General features: G+C 38.6%; 1 protein-coding gene across 2 annotated transcripts in view; it reads left to right on the top strand.

Moving 5' to 3' along the window:
* The first annotated feature begins 297 nt into the window (after positions 1-297).
* LOC129724602 (uncharacterized) overlaps positions 298-13,280 on the top strand; it is a 58,726-nt gene continuing 45,743 nt past the window's right edge. The window contains exon 1 of one of the 2 annotated variants that reach the window (XM_055679606.1): positions 298-1,118. In XM_055679606.1, coding sequence (XP_055535581.1) covers positions 986-1,118 — 133 coding nt within the window. In that variant the 5' untranslated portion in view covers positions 298-985. The remainder of the gene's footprint in view (positions 1,119-13,280) is intronic. The other variant, XM_055679605.1, reaches the window with a different exon arrangement.

Raw genomic sequence — 13,280 nt, 5'->3', positions numbered from 1 at the left:
ACCTTTGTCATACAGTCACCATAGAACCGCTTGATAGTTCCAAGTATCAAGCAAAAACGTTCGTGTGTTTGTTGTACTTGGGCTGCCATGACAACCATTGAATTAAACAACACAAGCAAATGCGGTCGGTTTCTGGGCTGACTCGGGTGGGGGACAGGAAGACAAACAAACCCATTCAGAGAATACAGGTGAAATTAAGCTACGATCAACAACGAGAGTTGTTTTTTTTTTGCTATTGCGGTTGTAGTTGTTTTCGATGAACCATAGTTATTTAAGCCAAAGCTCAAAATTGTTTTCCGCATGAAACTTTCGCGTTGCTTAGTTGGTTTGTGAATTCGTAGTACATTAGTCGGTTCAGAACGATTGCAGCGTTTAGTTTGAGTTCTCTGCTGAGAACGGTCGTGTGAAATTTAGATTGATGCGAATCAGTGAAGGAAGGCGACAGGTCCGCTAAATCTGTTTGCCCCGAACTGGACGGCTCCTGCTGATGAACTAGTGGAAGTGTGATGCATTAATCAGTGTAACGTGTTGAACAAATAGGACACATGACAAACGGTCGAATTCGTCCGCTCTATTGAGGAAATTGAAAAGCAATCCGTTCCCGGGGAAGGGCAGAAAAATGAATCAGTCTGCATAAAAAGCTGATCTTCTAATTGGATTAATTGAGAGTGAAAGAGTCCGGCCCACGTGAATGGGAGTTGAACAGTGATACATAGTCCCAGAGTCCCAGCAGTGACGGATGTTTGTACACCTTCAGCTGATGCCCGGTGTTGGGATGCATCGCTTTATCCTGGGGAATTCAGGACGGTCAACGGAGAAGACGTTCTGCAAAAGGCTTCCGGCAGCACCGACGCTAGCAGCTGTGGGTCTCTAAGGCAGTCACGCCTGGGGTCCGGTGCCTGGTGTCTGTGGGTGTGGGTGTGTGTGAGTGTGTTATGTGCCACCGTATACGTGATGAGATTGATGAGGAAAGCAAACAGGAATAATGAAGTGCAATTTTTGTTACCTGGCGATAGTGCATCCGGGGCTGCTCCTGGCGCTGGTGCTGGAACTGACCAGCAGGCGAACACCAGCCGTGGCAGCATATAGCAGCGATCCGCATTTGTTTGAGAATCGAGGTAATAATTTTGCGCTCCACGACAGTGTCTAATTGTGTTTGCTTTGCCGCGTGTCACTGCAACTGCGAGTCCCGGTGAAAAGGCTAATGTTTTACGTAAACTTTCGCTTAATTGGTGGTAATTGGCGGCTGGTTTCACTTAGCTATGATGATTCGCTGATGTTTTGATTGATTTGATTGAACAATGAGCGCTTTGTTGTACTAATCAATGACTAATCAGAAATATTGCATAACTTTAATCGCAAATTAGCTTTGAAATCAATTGTTTGTAGGGCACAAAACAAACTCGATCAGGTCTGATCTCCTTTGCCGGTTTATGGTCATTTCGGATCGTTGATATTTTCACATTAAACTCATATATTAAATGTTCTTTTACATGTGTATATTTTCTGGAGAGTTGGTGATCTAGTTTATAATAATTTTCACTATTGCGATCAGACAGAATTTTTAAAAATGTTTTAGAAAAAGTTGAAGAATTCTTTCTAAATACGATCTTTCATTTTGCTATCTGGCTGCGACCGCTAATCCGCTTTTAATCGGTGTTTTTATGTAGAATTAAGTCGGAGTTTTTTAAGTTAAATCGTCTCTTAAAAAAAATTATAACTTTGCTTTATTAAAAAAATCGATTGGTCCTCGCATCAAAGTTTTTCTTCAATTATCGAGAAAACAACACGACTGATGTCATGGCATCTAACAACCAGAGAGGGGCTTGTTTTAAACAAACAAGTATCTTCCATCACCCCCCATAACTTGTGTAACTCTAGGCAATGCAGTTTTTAGGGCTACCGCGCTCCATTGACATTGCCGAAAAACTAGTTCGTTTGTTCCGATAAACATTCCCAGTCTTCGGTAGGGACCGCGTTAAGCGCGAGGGTAAAAAACTTTTTTCCAATTAGGCTCCCCTTCCACACGGCTCCACACGCTAGGCTGTCGATCCTAAGCTGAGTTGGGCAGGGGCGGCCACATCATGACGATATTTTGTTTACTGCTCAAAAACAAAACCGCTGTACCAAGCAACTACGAATGGGATGGCGATGATGGTCTGCCGGGCCAAGGATACGCGAGCGAAAGCAGTGCAGATGAACTGAAGCCACACCAAACAGTAATTCTTCATCCTGGGCAAATCGGCCAGAGCCTGCTTCCGAAAGTGAAAAATACTTTACTCACTTCCTACCGCCGCAATCTTCGAAGCGCGATGGAAAGAAGAAACAGGATCTCGAATGCCGAACTTCGTCAGACTGCGAGCGGTAAATCGAAATGAGTTTTGTGACAATAGCCCATAAATAAGCACATAAACGAATTTCCAACAGCGGTGGAGACGGACCGGTAGCTTTCATGCGGAAAGAAGGGGAAAGTATTTTCGCGAAATGATATGATTCCCGCGAGGGGAAATCATCCTTCGAGTGGGCTTATTGCCGTCGTCGGCTAAAGATGGGAAGCTGTGTAAAGCAAATGGGGATTGTATCGGTAATAAAACGATGTAAGCGATTTTTTTCGCCTCTTATTTTTTCTGCCGGTTGGCTTCAGTGCTGTGTACTGCGATTTGATTGGGATCAAATTTGAAGGCAAAGTTTGCATCCTATTTTGGCTGTCAGGCACAATTTATATGATATCTGGTACAAGGTAGCCATCGGTCGTTAATTATCAATCTTTTTCAATTACATTGTATGATGGACAAATAATTCACTCGACCTAAAAACTGTCGTTCAACGTGATTTAATAGTTGCAGTTCGGTTCACGTTTATTACCGCCAAAATTAACCGACTAGCCGAAGCGAAACACGTTACGCGTGAAAAATTCTAGAGACCATACAAAAACTGACCTTAACAACTCTCATTGAAAGGGCAACCGAAATAAAGCACAAACTTACCATTTTAACTGCAATACCGCGTGTAAATCCCACTAACGATGCTCATCAGTTGACCATCAGTTCCGGGTACCTGAAGCGTAGGAGTCGGTTTTGTTCTAGTGCTTGCTGTTGTTGCGCTCTTCATAAATAAAATTCATCGCTCTTGCAATTGATAGTATGGCTGTGTTTGTATTTTGCGGTGTTAAAGGCCGGGCCTTTGACAAAGATGGGCGCAGCTGGTGACGCTGAGGTACATGGGATTTTTTTGAAGTATTACTTTCAATCGAACGCGGACAAATGCATTTTGCTCAAAACAAACAAGTCTGATTGGATGTAAGTCTTTATACTTTATTTTCGAGCGATTGCAATCCAGTACCTTGACCGACTAAGGGATGGAATCCTTGAAACGGTTGGTTCCAGCCTTCAGCGATTTGCGATTTGCTTGACGTGTCAGTGACTACGCCATAGATCTCCCCCGCAGGAGCTGGTACTCCATCGTGAACAGCTCACAAGCAGAAATTTCTGCTTGAAATTTTACACCGAAACACGTAGTTTTACCGTTATGTATACGACATAAACACCCTTTCATGCCCTACGGGGTACCTGAGTACCCATACATTGAAATTCTTGTAACTTTGACAATTTTCATCCGATTTCAATAGTTTTAGCACAACAAGATTCAGCAACTTGTATTCTTTAAAATCAGTGTCAGCAGCAGTGCTCAAAAAAATTATCATTACCTGAAATCCGGGTGCTTGAGGATATGTTCCGAAACTGAGGAATTTTATTGATATTTGACAATAATATTGGTACAATTATAATTGACACCTCACATGAGTTTTTTTTCGGAATCAGGATGATGTACCGAAACTTGAAAACGGCCCTACACTGTAAATATAAATCACGTCGAAGTATTTGCTTTAATCAGAGTTAAATAAGACATAACCATCCATTATGATAACGTGAGTATTATTGAATTTGGTTTTTGAGGATACAGAGTTAATTTTATTTTGACGCATTACGAGAAAAGTTTGGTGATTCTTCAACAATAACGATACGCATGTGCCTTGTCAAATTGATGTTGTTTGCACAAAAAATACTACAGGCATAATTTCGCCAAATATAAACGATATTCTTTTGAGTGTTGTTAAATATATTTCTAAAAAAAGATTTTAGAAGAAAATAAAAATAAGTAAGTTACTAAACAAACAAATTGATTCTGTCTGCGGACTCTGTATATTTTGTAACAAAAAATCCCTTAATTACAGTGTTTAGTCCCACGTCACCATTTCATACAACCCTAGGGTTGTATACCTTATAATATTTTATACCATTCGTAATCCTTTGCTAAGTCTACGCTTGTACATTTTGGCACAGATACATCTACTTTTTGCATTGTTCAACGATTTTAATCTTAATTTTATCAATACAAATCAATGTGAATGTCTTCTTCTGATTTAGCCTAGTTGCAAACCGGTCCTGTACATAACAAACAATAAAAAAATACTACAATACCATTCTACTCTATTATCTACTTTCGAGTAAAACAGTATGAAATATAGTTAACGAGAACTTGTGTAATCAATTACATTCAATGAGATTTCATTTTACGATCATCAATTATTCAGAAGTTTTCTTCTTATCATATGACGAAAATTTCTATCAGATCAGATCATAAAACCGTTCTGTAAACATTCGAAACTCGCTTGCTATACGTGTTAGTTTCATCACCCTCGAAGTAAGTTATTGAATTCGCACTACTCGCCTAACATTTCAGAGTTGAATGAAAATCTTTCGAAATATATTAATGCAAAGAACGATGAAATCAACAGCAAATCACTTCAATTGCTGTTGTTATGTTCATCTTTTTTTATATGCTTATGTTTGAGATACGAAATGTCGGTCAGTTGAATAATTATATAAATTCACAGAAGATTCAAGAGACTTCTTTTTGTTTTAGATTTTTCATTTTTATTTTATTTCAGATTTTTAATTTAATAACAAGATGATCCTAGTGATGATTCCTGTCACTGTATCGATGCAATCGATTTTAGGATCTGTAAAAGAGTCGTTTTATTGGTAGTTTAATTTAAGATTCAATAAAACATACACTCAAATAAATTTTTGATCTCTGGGTAAATGTGCTGCTTGCACCGTTCGCCATCGTCACTATTTTGACGTAGGACTACGTCTTTGTTTTCTATACTAGATTACACTTTGTGAAAATGAAAATGAAACTGGCAAATGTTGCGTAAGATTTCAAACGGTTATAGCAAGCGAACGACTTAATGCATCTTAGTCATTTATATTTCGGTGGATAGATAAAACGTGTAACAATTTTTTGATATTATGTTCAACATTGTTGCTTTACTGCTTAATGGTGGAAAAAGGTGAAAAGTTCCAAGGTCAAGCTTTCCCATACATTTCCCTTGTTCTTGGCTTGCTTCCCAAGCACAGATAACAATAACATGGACGAAATAAATTCCACTGCCTACATATTTTGACTCAACAAAGTGTTTTGGTTTGTTTGTCTTTGTCTAAGCTGCGTGGCCACGCCTTAATGGTAAAAATCTACGCTGAACTCGATACAAAAGACTGCGTGTGGAAAATTCAGCTTCAGTTTAGTTTGTTCCACAATAGCGAGTGCGGTGCAGCCGTTAAAGCTTTGCGACATTGAGAAACGAGAGCTGCATACGAGTCAACTTCCAGGCACCGCGGAGCATGTTACCTGTATTCTCCACACGGCAGCAATAATAACCATTGTACGCTGCAGGATATTTTGCTGGCACAGCTGCTGGAGGGCACAGCGGAGAGCAAATTTTATATTTTATCGTTGCTACCGGTGGTGGTGTGATTATCAGAATTCTGTAGCATACATTTCGAGCTGAAGATTATCGAATCGGTTCTTTTTAGAACTATAAATGCTTGAAGATAAGAGTTACGAGAATTTTCACAACTACTCCTAGTGTGAAATGTCCATCCATTTCTCAATAATCATTTTTACAATAACGACCAGGACATAACCCTCATTTCAAGAATTTTCACCGCTAAATTGAGTGATTTTCCGGTTTAATTGTATGTTTGTGTTCACTCGAACACCGTTATCAGTCAAACATAAGAAACGAAAATTAGTTAATCTAAGAACCAGAGTGATTTGCGCATCGGGAAAGCAAAACCTTTCTTTTGATGCTTATGAAAATCACTCAGTAGTATTGAAGATGTATTGGTTTGTTTCTCTTTCTTTCTATAAGCTACGTGGCCACGCCTTAATGGTAAAAATCTACGCTGAACTCGATACAAAAGACTGCGTGTGGAAAATTCAGCTTCAGTATAGTTTGTTACACATAAGCGAGAGCAGTGCAGCTGTTAAAGGTACGCGACATTGAGAAACGAAAGCTGCATACGAGTCAACTTCCAGGCACCGCGGAGCATGTTACCTGTATTCTGCACACGGCAGCAACAATAACCATCGTACGCTGCAGGATATTTTGCTGGCACAGCAGCTGGAGGGCACAGCGGAGAGCAAATTTTATACGCGGCCAACAAAATAATCGATGCTACCGGTGGTGGTGTGATTATCAGCATTCTGTAGCATACATTTCGAGCTGAAGATTATCGAATCGGTTCTTTTTAGAACTATAAATGCTTGAAGATAAGAGTTACGAGAATTTTCACAACTACTCCTAGTGTGAAATGTGCATCTATTTCTCAATAATCATTTTTACAATAACGACCAGGGCGCACCAAAGATAAACGGTAGTGTTGCCTATGAATAGTTTATCACAACAAGATATAACCCTCATTTCAAGAATTTGCACTGCTAAATTGAGTGATTTTCCGGTTTAATTGTTTGTTTGTGTTCACTCGAACACCGTTATCAGTCAAATGTTAGAAACGAAAATTAGTTAATCTAAGAACCAGAGTGATTTGCGCATCGGGAAAGCAAAACCTTTCTTTTGATGCTTATGAAAATCACTCAGTAGTATCGAAGGTGTTTTGGTTTGTTCCTCTTTCTCGAAGCTACGTAGCCACGCCTTAATTGCAAAAATCTGCTCTGAACTCGATACAAAAGACTGCGTGTAGAAAATTCAGCTTCAGTTTAGTTTGTTACACATAAGCGAGAGCAGTGCAGCTGTTAAAGGTACGCGACATTGAGAAACGAGAGCTGCATACGAGTCAACTCAAAATATTCATGGTGCGATTATCAGCGTTCTGTAGCACGAATTTTTAACTGAATATTATGGAATCGGTTCTTTTCAGAACTATAGATGCTTGAAGATAAGAGTTATGAGAATTTTCGCAACTACTACTAGTGTAAAATTTTCATGTATTCATGCATCGTTAGTTTTAAAATAACGACTATCAAAAATAAACGGTAGTGTTACCTATGAACAGTTAAGCGCAGCATATAATAATATTTAGTTTAGCATTTATTAAATATTTAGTCCTACGTCACCATTCCATACAACCCCTAGGGCTGTATACCTTGTAGTATTTGGTTCTCTTTACGGTTTTGAAGTTTGTCAATGGAATTGCAGCTGTAATTCAACTGATTTAAACAGTAGTGATTCATTATAATACGATGGTGATTTCCATTAACAAGTTTACAACGCAAGATCATTTCATTGAAAAGTGTTAATCATCGAGAAATCAACACTAAATCATTTCATTTTGCAGTGTGATGTGAAGAATTGAGTCAAGTACAAATACACTTGAAGTAATCGTGACATTTCACATTTTCAGAGTGTAGTGGCCATTTTGAGTTCCGAAACGGCAACTTCCGGTCTCTGCAAGAGAACCAAAATTGGTTGAATTCCACCTTATATTATTCCACCTTATATATATTTTAAAACTCAAAATGGTGAACCCCGGTTTCTGGAAAACAGCCAAAGTTGACCAAATACCTTTACTGATTCGAATCAATCACGAAGTAGCAACCGTTGATATGTGCACTCATTCCAGCGAAACTAAGCCAAGCTTACAGCTGAAATTGACCAAATATCACCTTTTATGAATACTTTTGGAATCGGGATGATGTCTAGCGACCTGAAAACGACCCAATAGGTCATTTTTAATATCGAAATGGCGACTCCCGGTTCCAGTAAAAGATTCAAAAAAGGCCAAATGCCATCCAATATGTATTCCCGGAATCGGGATGATACCCAGAGATCGGAAATCTATTTCACACGCCATTGTGAGATTCAAGGCGATGATATCCGGTTCATCTGGTGTCATTTTAAGGTCTCTGGGCAGCATCCCAATTTCAAAAGTATTTACATATAATAGTATTTGGTTCATTTTGGCTGTTTTTCGGAAACCCGAAATCATCATCTTGAATTTCCAGAATGGCAACTGGAGTTGAACTCCGTCTTCGGGCAGCATTCTGATCCCAGAAATACTCATATTCGATGGTATGCGGCCACAATTGGTTTTTTTCACAGGAACCGGAAGTCGCCATTTTAGAATTAAAATGGCCTCAGTTGTCGTTTTTAGGTTTATGGTTATCGTTCCTATTTCGAAACTACGCATATAATGTGCTTTTTGGTCAATTTTAGTGGTTCCCGGAAACCGGAAGTAGCCGTTTTATATTTCAAAAAGGCGACTGGAGTTGGTTTACGGTCTATGGGCATCATTTTGTTCACTTCCAGATGCCGGAAGTCACTATTCTGGAATCTAAAATGGTGTCAGGGGTCGTTTTCTGGTCTCTGGATATCAACCCGGTTCTAAAAATACTCATATTGAATTATATGTGTCGTTGTATTATTTAACTGTCTTTATGGCACTAAAAAATTCGGTGGAATCTGTTCCGGAAGGACCTTTTTGGCATTTCACCATAACACCCAAAACCATGAAAATGGCCTGCGGACAGGGCCGCATTTAGGCACTGAGGAGCCTGGAGCAGATATTTTCGTGGAACCCTCCATTCTTAAAAAAAATTAGAGGTAAGAAACTTCTATAATTTGAAATGACTTAACGCTTCGCTGGAAAAAGACGAGCCATAAAAAGGTTTGCACTCTGTCTTCACGTCCTGCCAAAGACTAGTGGGGCCCCTCGTGTCGGATGGCCCGGGGCATTTGCCCTCTCTGCCCCTCCTTAAATGCGGGCCTGCCTGTGGAAGTACTTTTATGAATTTTGAACTGATAATTGTGAGATTTTGTTCAAATATTCACAAAACTCTTTCAGTTTACCCCGTCGAACACATATCGGTTACTAGAACGAACTTTTTTTATCTCGGTCCCGGCTGAAAACTATTTATAGATCCTTAAAAATTTGCGTTGTATTCAATACTTTCACTTCGGGCTGGAGAAACACAACCCGCGGTCCCGTCATTCCTTTCGAAAACAGTTTTAATCCGTGGATCTATTATTGTGTGACACAAATGTTAACTCTTGGTACTTTGTAGCCGTGAAGAATAGACACGGAAATGAGCGAGGGCGAGGTGGATAGTTACTTTACGAACAAATTGCATTTTTTGTCTTATGAATACATTTTGAGTTTAGTCAAGCGGGCAATTTATGTACTTTTACAAGGATGCGAAAAATGAACGAAAACAGAAGATGGTACTCAGAGAGGTGAATTGTATTAATACCGGTCAAAAACTAAAACCATTGTTTGTTGGAAAGAAGGTTCTTGCAATACTATTATCTGAGAAGATAGATGAAAAAGATTGATTCACGTTTTCAGCCTAGATAATGTAGACGAAGTAGATTTTTATCCGCAATACCCAAATTTCAAATGTTTCTACATAGTTGTTTGAACGGTGATTCTGTACATAAATAGCTTGCTGGTGAATTTCTTTGCTCCAACTTTTGTAAGAAAGGTCTTTCTCAATAATTCCTTTTCAATTCGGATTTTTTCTTAAATTGTTAATTTGTAAAGGAAAAACTTGATCGTTACAAAATTATCATTGAGAATTCTAGTCAACTTAAATTCAAATTAAACCATTTATAATTGCAGTTCAAAGTTAGGGAAAATCAATAGGGCGCAGTGGAAATTGAAATAATAAACACCTTTTGTTCTCGTTCATTTGTCGCATTCATGTAAAAGTACATACATTGTCCAATTTACTAAACTCAAAATGTATTCATAAGGTAGAAAATGAAATTTGTTCGTAAAGTAACGGTTAGGTGAATTCCCTTGTTCATTTCTCTGTCTGTTTCTCCTGGATACAAGGTACTGAGAGTTGAAAATCATGTCACACATGACACTCCACTTGAAACTGTATCGGAATGGTATGATGGGGCTGTGGGTTGTGTTTTTCCGGCCCAAAGTGATAGCATCGAATACAACGCAAATTTGTGAGGATCTCTTTAACTGTGAATGCAATACTAGACTAATGTAATGTTCTTTCTCAAACGCCATGGTCTCGATAAACGTTATAATGTTATGCTCTCAAAATCTCAAATGTAGGAGTTAAATTTTCTAATTAAACCCATTTTGTTCTTTTTTACTGTTTGAACCCTAAATAATGTCAATGTTCGTAGCTTTTCTGGTACTAAAACTGTGTATTTATGTTGTTTCACTACCAAAACCACATAAACCTTAGGTTAGGCGCAATTTCGTCATCGTAGTGCCCCATGTCTATTTGAAACAACCATTTGAAGAATTATTTTTCAAACTTGTTTCTATTTTTACTGTTTTATTTTCTCAAGTTCATTTAAGCAGACAGTGTATGCAGCTGAAGAAGCGAAAAATAAGCGAACTGAAAAATAGAATAAAGACTTGGAAAAATAAAGCGAACCAGACGGGACTTGTAACCGCAATCTTCCTGTCTCCGCCAGTAAATAATTGAATAACGTTTATATTTGTTTAATAGAATAATGATGATAGACTGCTTATATTCAGGAATTGATAATTTAATATTGTCCCCGAAATCAGATTTGGGACTTTCAAGTTATGATTTCTTTTGCAATAAGTATTTTAATTTTTGAAGTACGCCCTTTTGAAAACTCACTCTTGACTAATGATAAGTAGTAAGTTGAATATGAGGCACGATCGAATAGTTGACGTTAAATTTATGCAAATTAAAACTTGGATTTGAACTCGTGCGATTTGAACCCACTAGAATATATGCGCAGTAGTAATGACGTTGTCGATTCTGTGCATTTTAACAGTAGCAACAGTAGCCTCATGTACGAAATTTCAATCCAATTTCAATCGAAATTGTCGTAATCTACTGAAAATGCATTCATTTGAGAAAAATCAAAGAATTTAATATCATTCAATAAAAAATCATCTTGATAACGACGAGTTATTTGTCGACTTCACAGGAGCATCATTTTTATTTTCTGTATTCTCTTGTCCTCCAACACGAAATGAGTGGGTGTTTTTCCAAGCCGCAGCCTCCTCGATGATAACACGAATTGATTACCGGATTTCAACTCAATTTAAAAAAGTGTTTTGTATAAGTAAGCATTTAAACAACAGCATTTTCGTTCTTTGAAGTTGAAACTGATATTTAGTATCACCCGTGTCAATTCTCAGTGAAATAACTGAGATGTCTTATTAATTACAGTGCTTTTCCGATTTTATCACGGTAAAAAAAATCACCGTGAATTTAGCGAAATGTTGAAAATTGGATTTTTTGTGCTGGATTCAATTGAAATTTATGATGTTTCAGGTAAAATGATGCACTTTCATAGTTCAATGGAATACAAGTTCAAGATACAAACGAATAAAAAAAGCATTTTCGCTAACTTTCTCAAGACGATTATACATGCAATATCAATGTGATTTATACTGCCCATTCTTTAGCATAGTAATGAGAGTCTAATGCTTTTTATGTGAAATTGCGGAATCACTAGATTTTATAGTTTTTATAACCGACGTTCTATGAGCACCAAACTGTAGAGCTATTTGAACTATTAATAGTTCTTTCTCAACTGTTCGAATAATACGTAATTGTTGCTCCAAACTCTATGGAACGCACAATAAATTCTAACACATATGGCACTAGGTCGCCCTATCCAGAAAATTGATCAAATAAATTGATTTCATAAAACAATACATACTGTTATTGATGACAATGTATTACGAAAGTTGATATGGACTTTTCTGAAGTCTTTGTCTGTTTTTTTTTCACCTCCTACAAGAACACTAAACTTTCAGACTGTGCTTTACTTAGATTTTTATTCCAGCAAAGGTAATTGTTTCAGGAAGCAGCAGATACTTTTACTATAAATTAGTAATTGACTTGAGCTGAAGATTAACTACGGGTTTCTAATCGATTTCGACCGCGGCTGGGACTCACCGACATTGCAATTTAGGTGCATACATTCAATTTCGGACAAAATTTCTATTTATTCTGCATGTATTCATGGAAAAATAGAATAGAATAACGTGATTTAAAGCGACAGTCCATGAGTTATGAAGAAATATGAGGGCAAAAACACAACCACAAAACAAAAAATGTTGCCCTTCAGAAGCTTGAGCACAATTAATATTGGCAGCATGTATTTCTACATATTGTTACTAGCTGGGCTTGACATCGGAACAGCAATTTCAAAGCGTATGCGTGAGCGACATTTGAAACCGTTGAAAAATGTGTATCTTCCTCAGAGGTCTACCTCCCACACGTTTCCAGAGCTTGTGTATATGTGTGGGCAGGCGAGAACTTAGGTGCATTGTCTGGAACGAAGCTCTCGAGGGCTGGTTTTGGCTGGTTGGCTAGCGCGAACTGCGGCCGCATGCATGTAATTATGCTTCAGCGCTCCGGTGAAGCTGGTCGGTTTCGACCTGTCGCGGTAGCTGTTTTTCGCGTTCAATTGAATTCCCCTCCAGTGTGTGGTGCGACGTGGCGGCGAAACGGTGGCACGGGCATTCAGCTCTGCGTTTCGTTCTAACTGCCGAACGTGATTTCGAATCACATGGGCAACCGCGAATGTTCCACAGTTTCCGTTTCCGCATGTGTTAAATCGGAATGCATTGCGGACAACTTTTCTATCTTGCTTAGTGTGCTGCAGTAGAAAAGTGGCTGCTCTGTCTAAAATATAATCCCTTTTGCACTAGATTTGCGTGTCCAAATTTTGCACAACAATTTTGCTTTGTTTGCAAATTTATGTTGCAATTAGAATATAATGTCATTATACGCACGTTCACTCTCCCTGCTAGGTATCATGCTAGCGCCGTCATTGCATTCGGTCCCCTTCCGACATTGGTATTCTATACGCAGGGTTTGATGTAGAACATTGACGCTGTGTCGCTCTAGGTCATGCGACGCGTGTTTGGCCCAACAAAAGGGCCGGCGGTGCCACCTAGACCACACCGGACCGGCCAGAAGTGTCGCGTTGCTGCCGCGCTCTGCGATTGGATTAA

The sequence above is a fragment of the Wyeomyia smithii genome, chromosome 2 (assembly GCF_029784165.1).
Source record: "Wyeomyia smithii strain HCP4-BCI-WySm-NY-G18 chromosome 2, ASM2978416v1, whole genome shotgun sequence".
Lineage (NCBI taxonomy): Eukaryota > Metazoa > Arthropoda > Insecta > Diptera > Culicidae > Wyeomyia > Wyeomyia smithii.
This window is presented reverse-complemented; position numbering and strand designations above follow the sequence as displayed.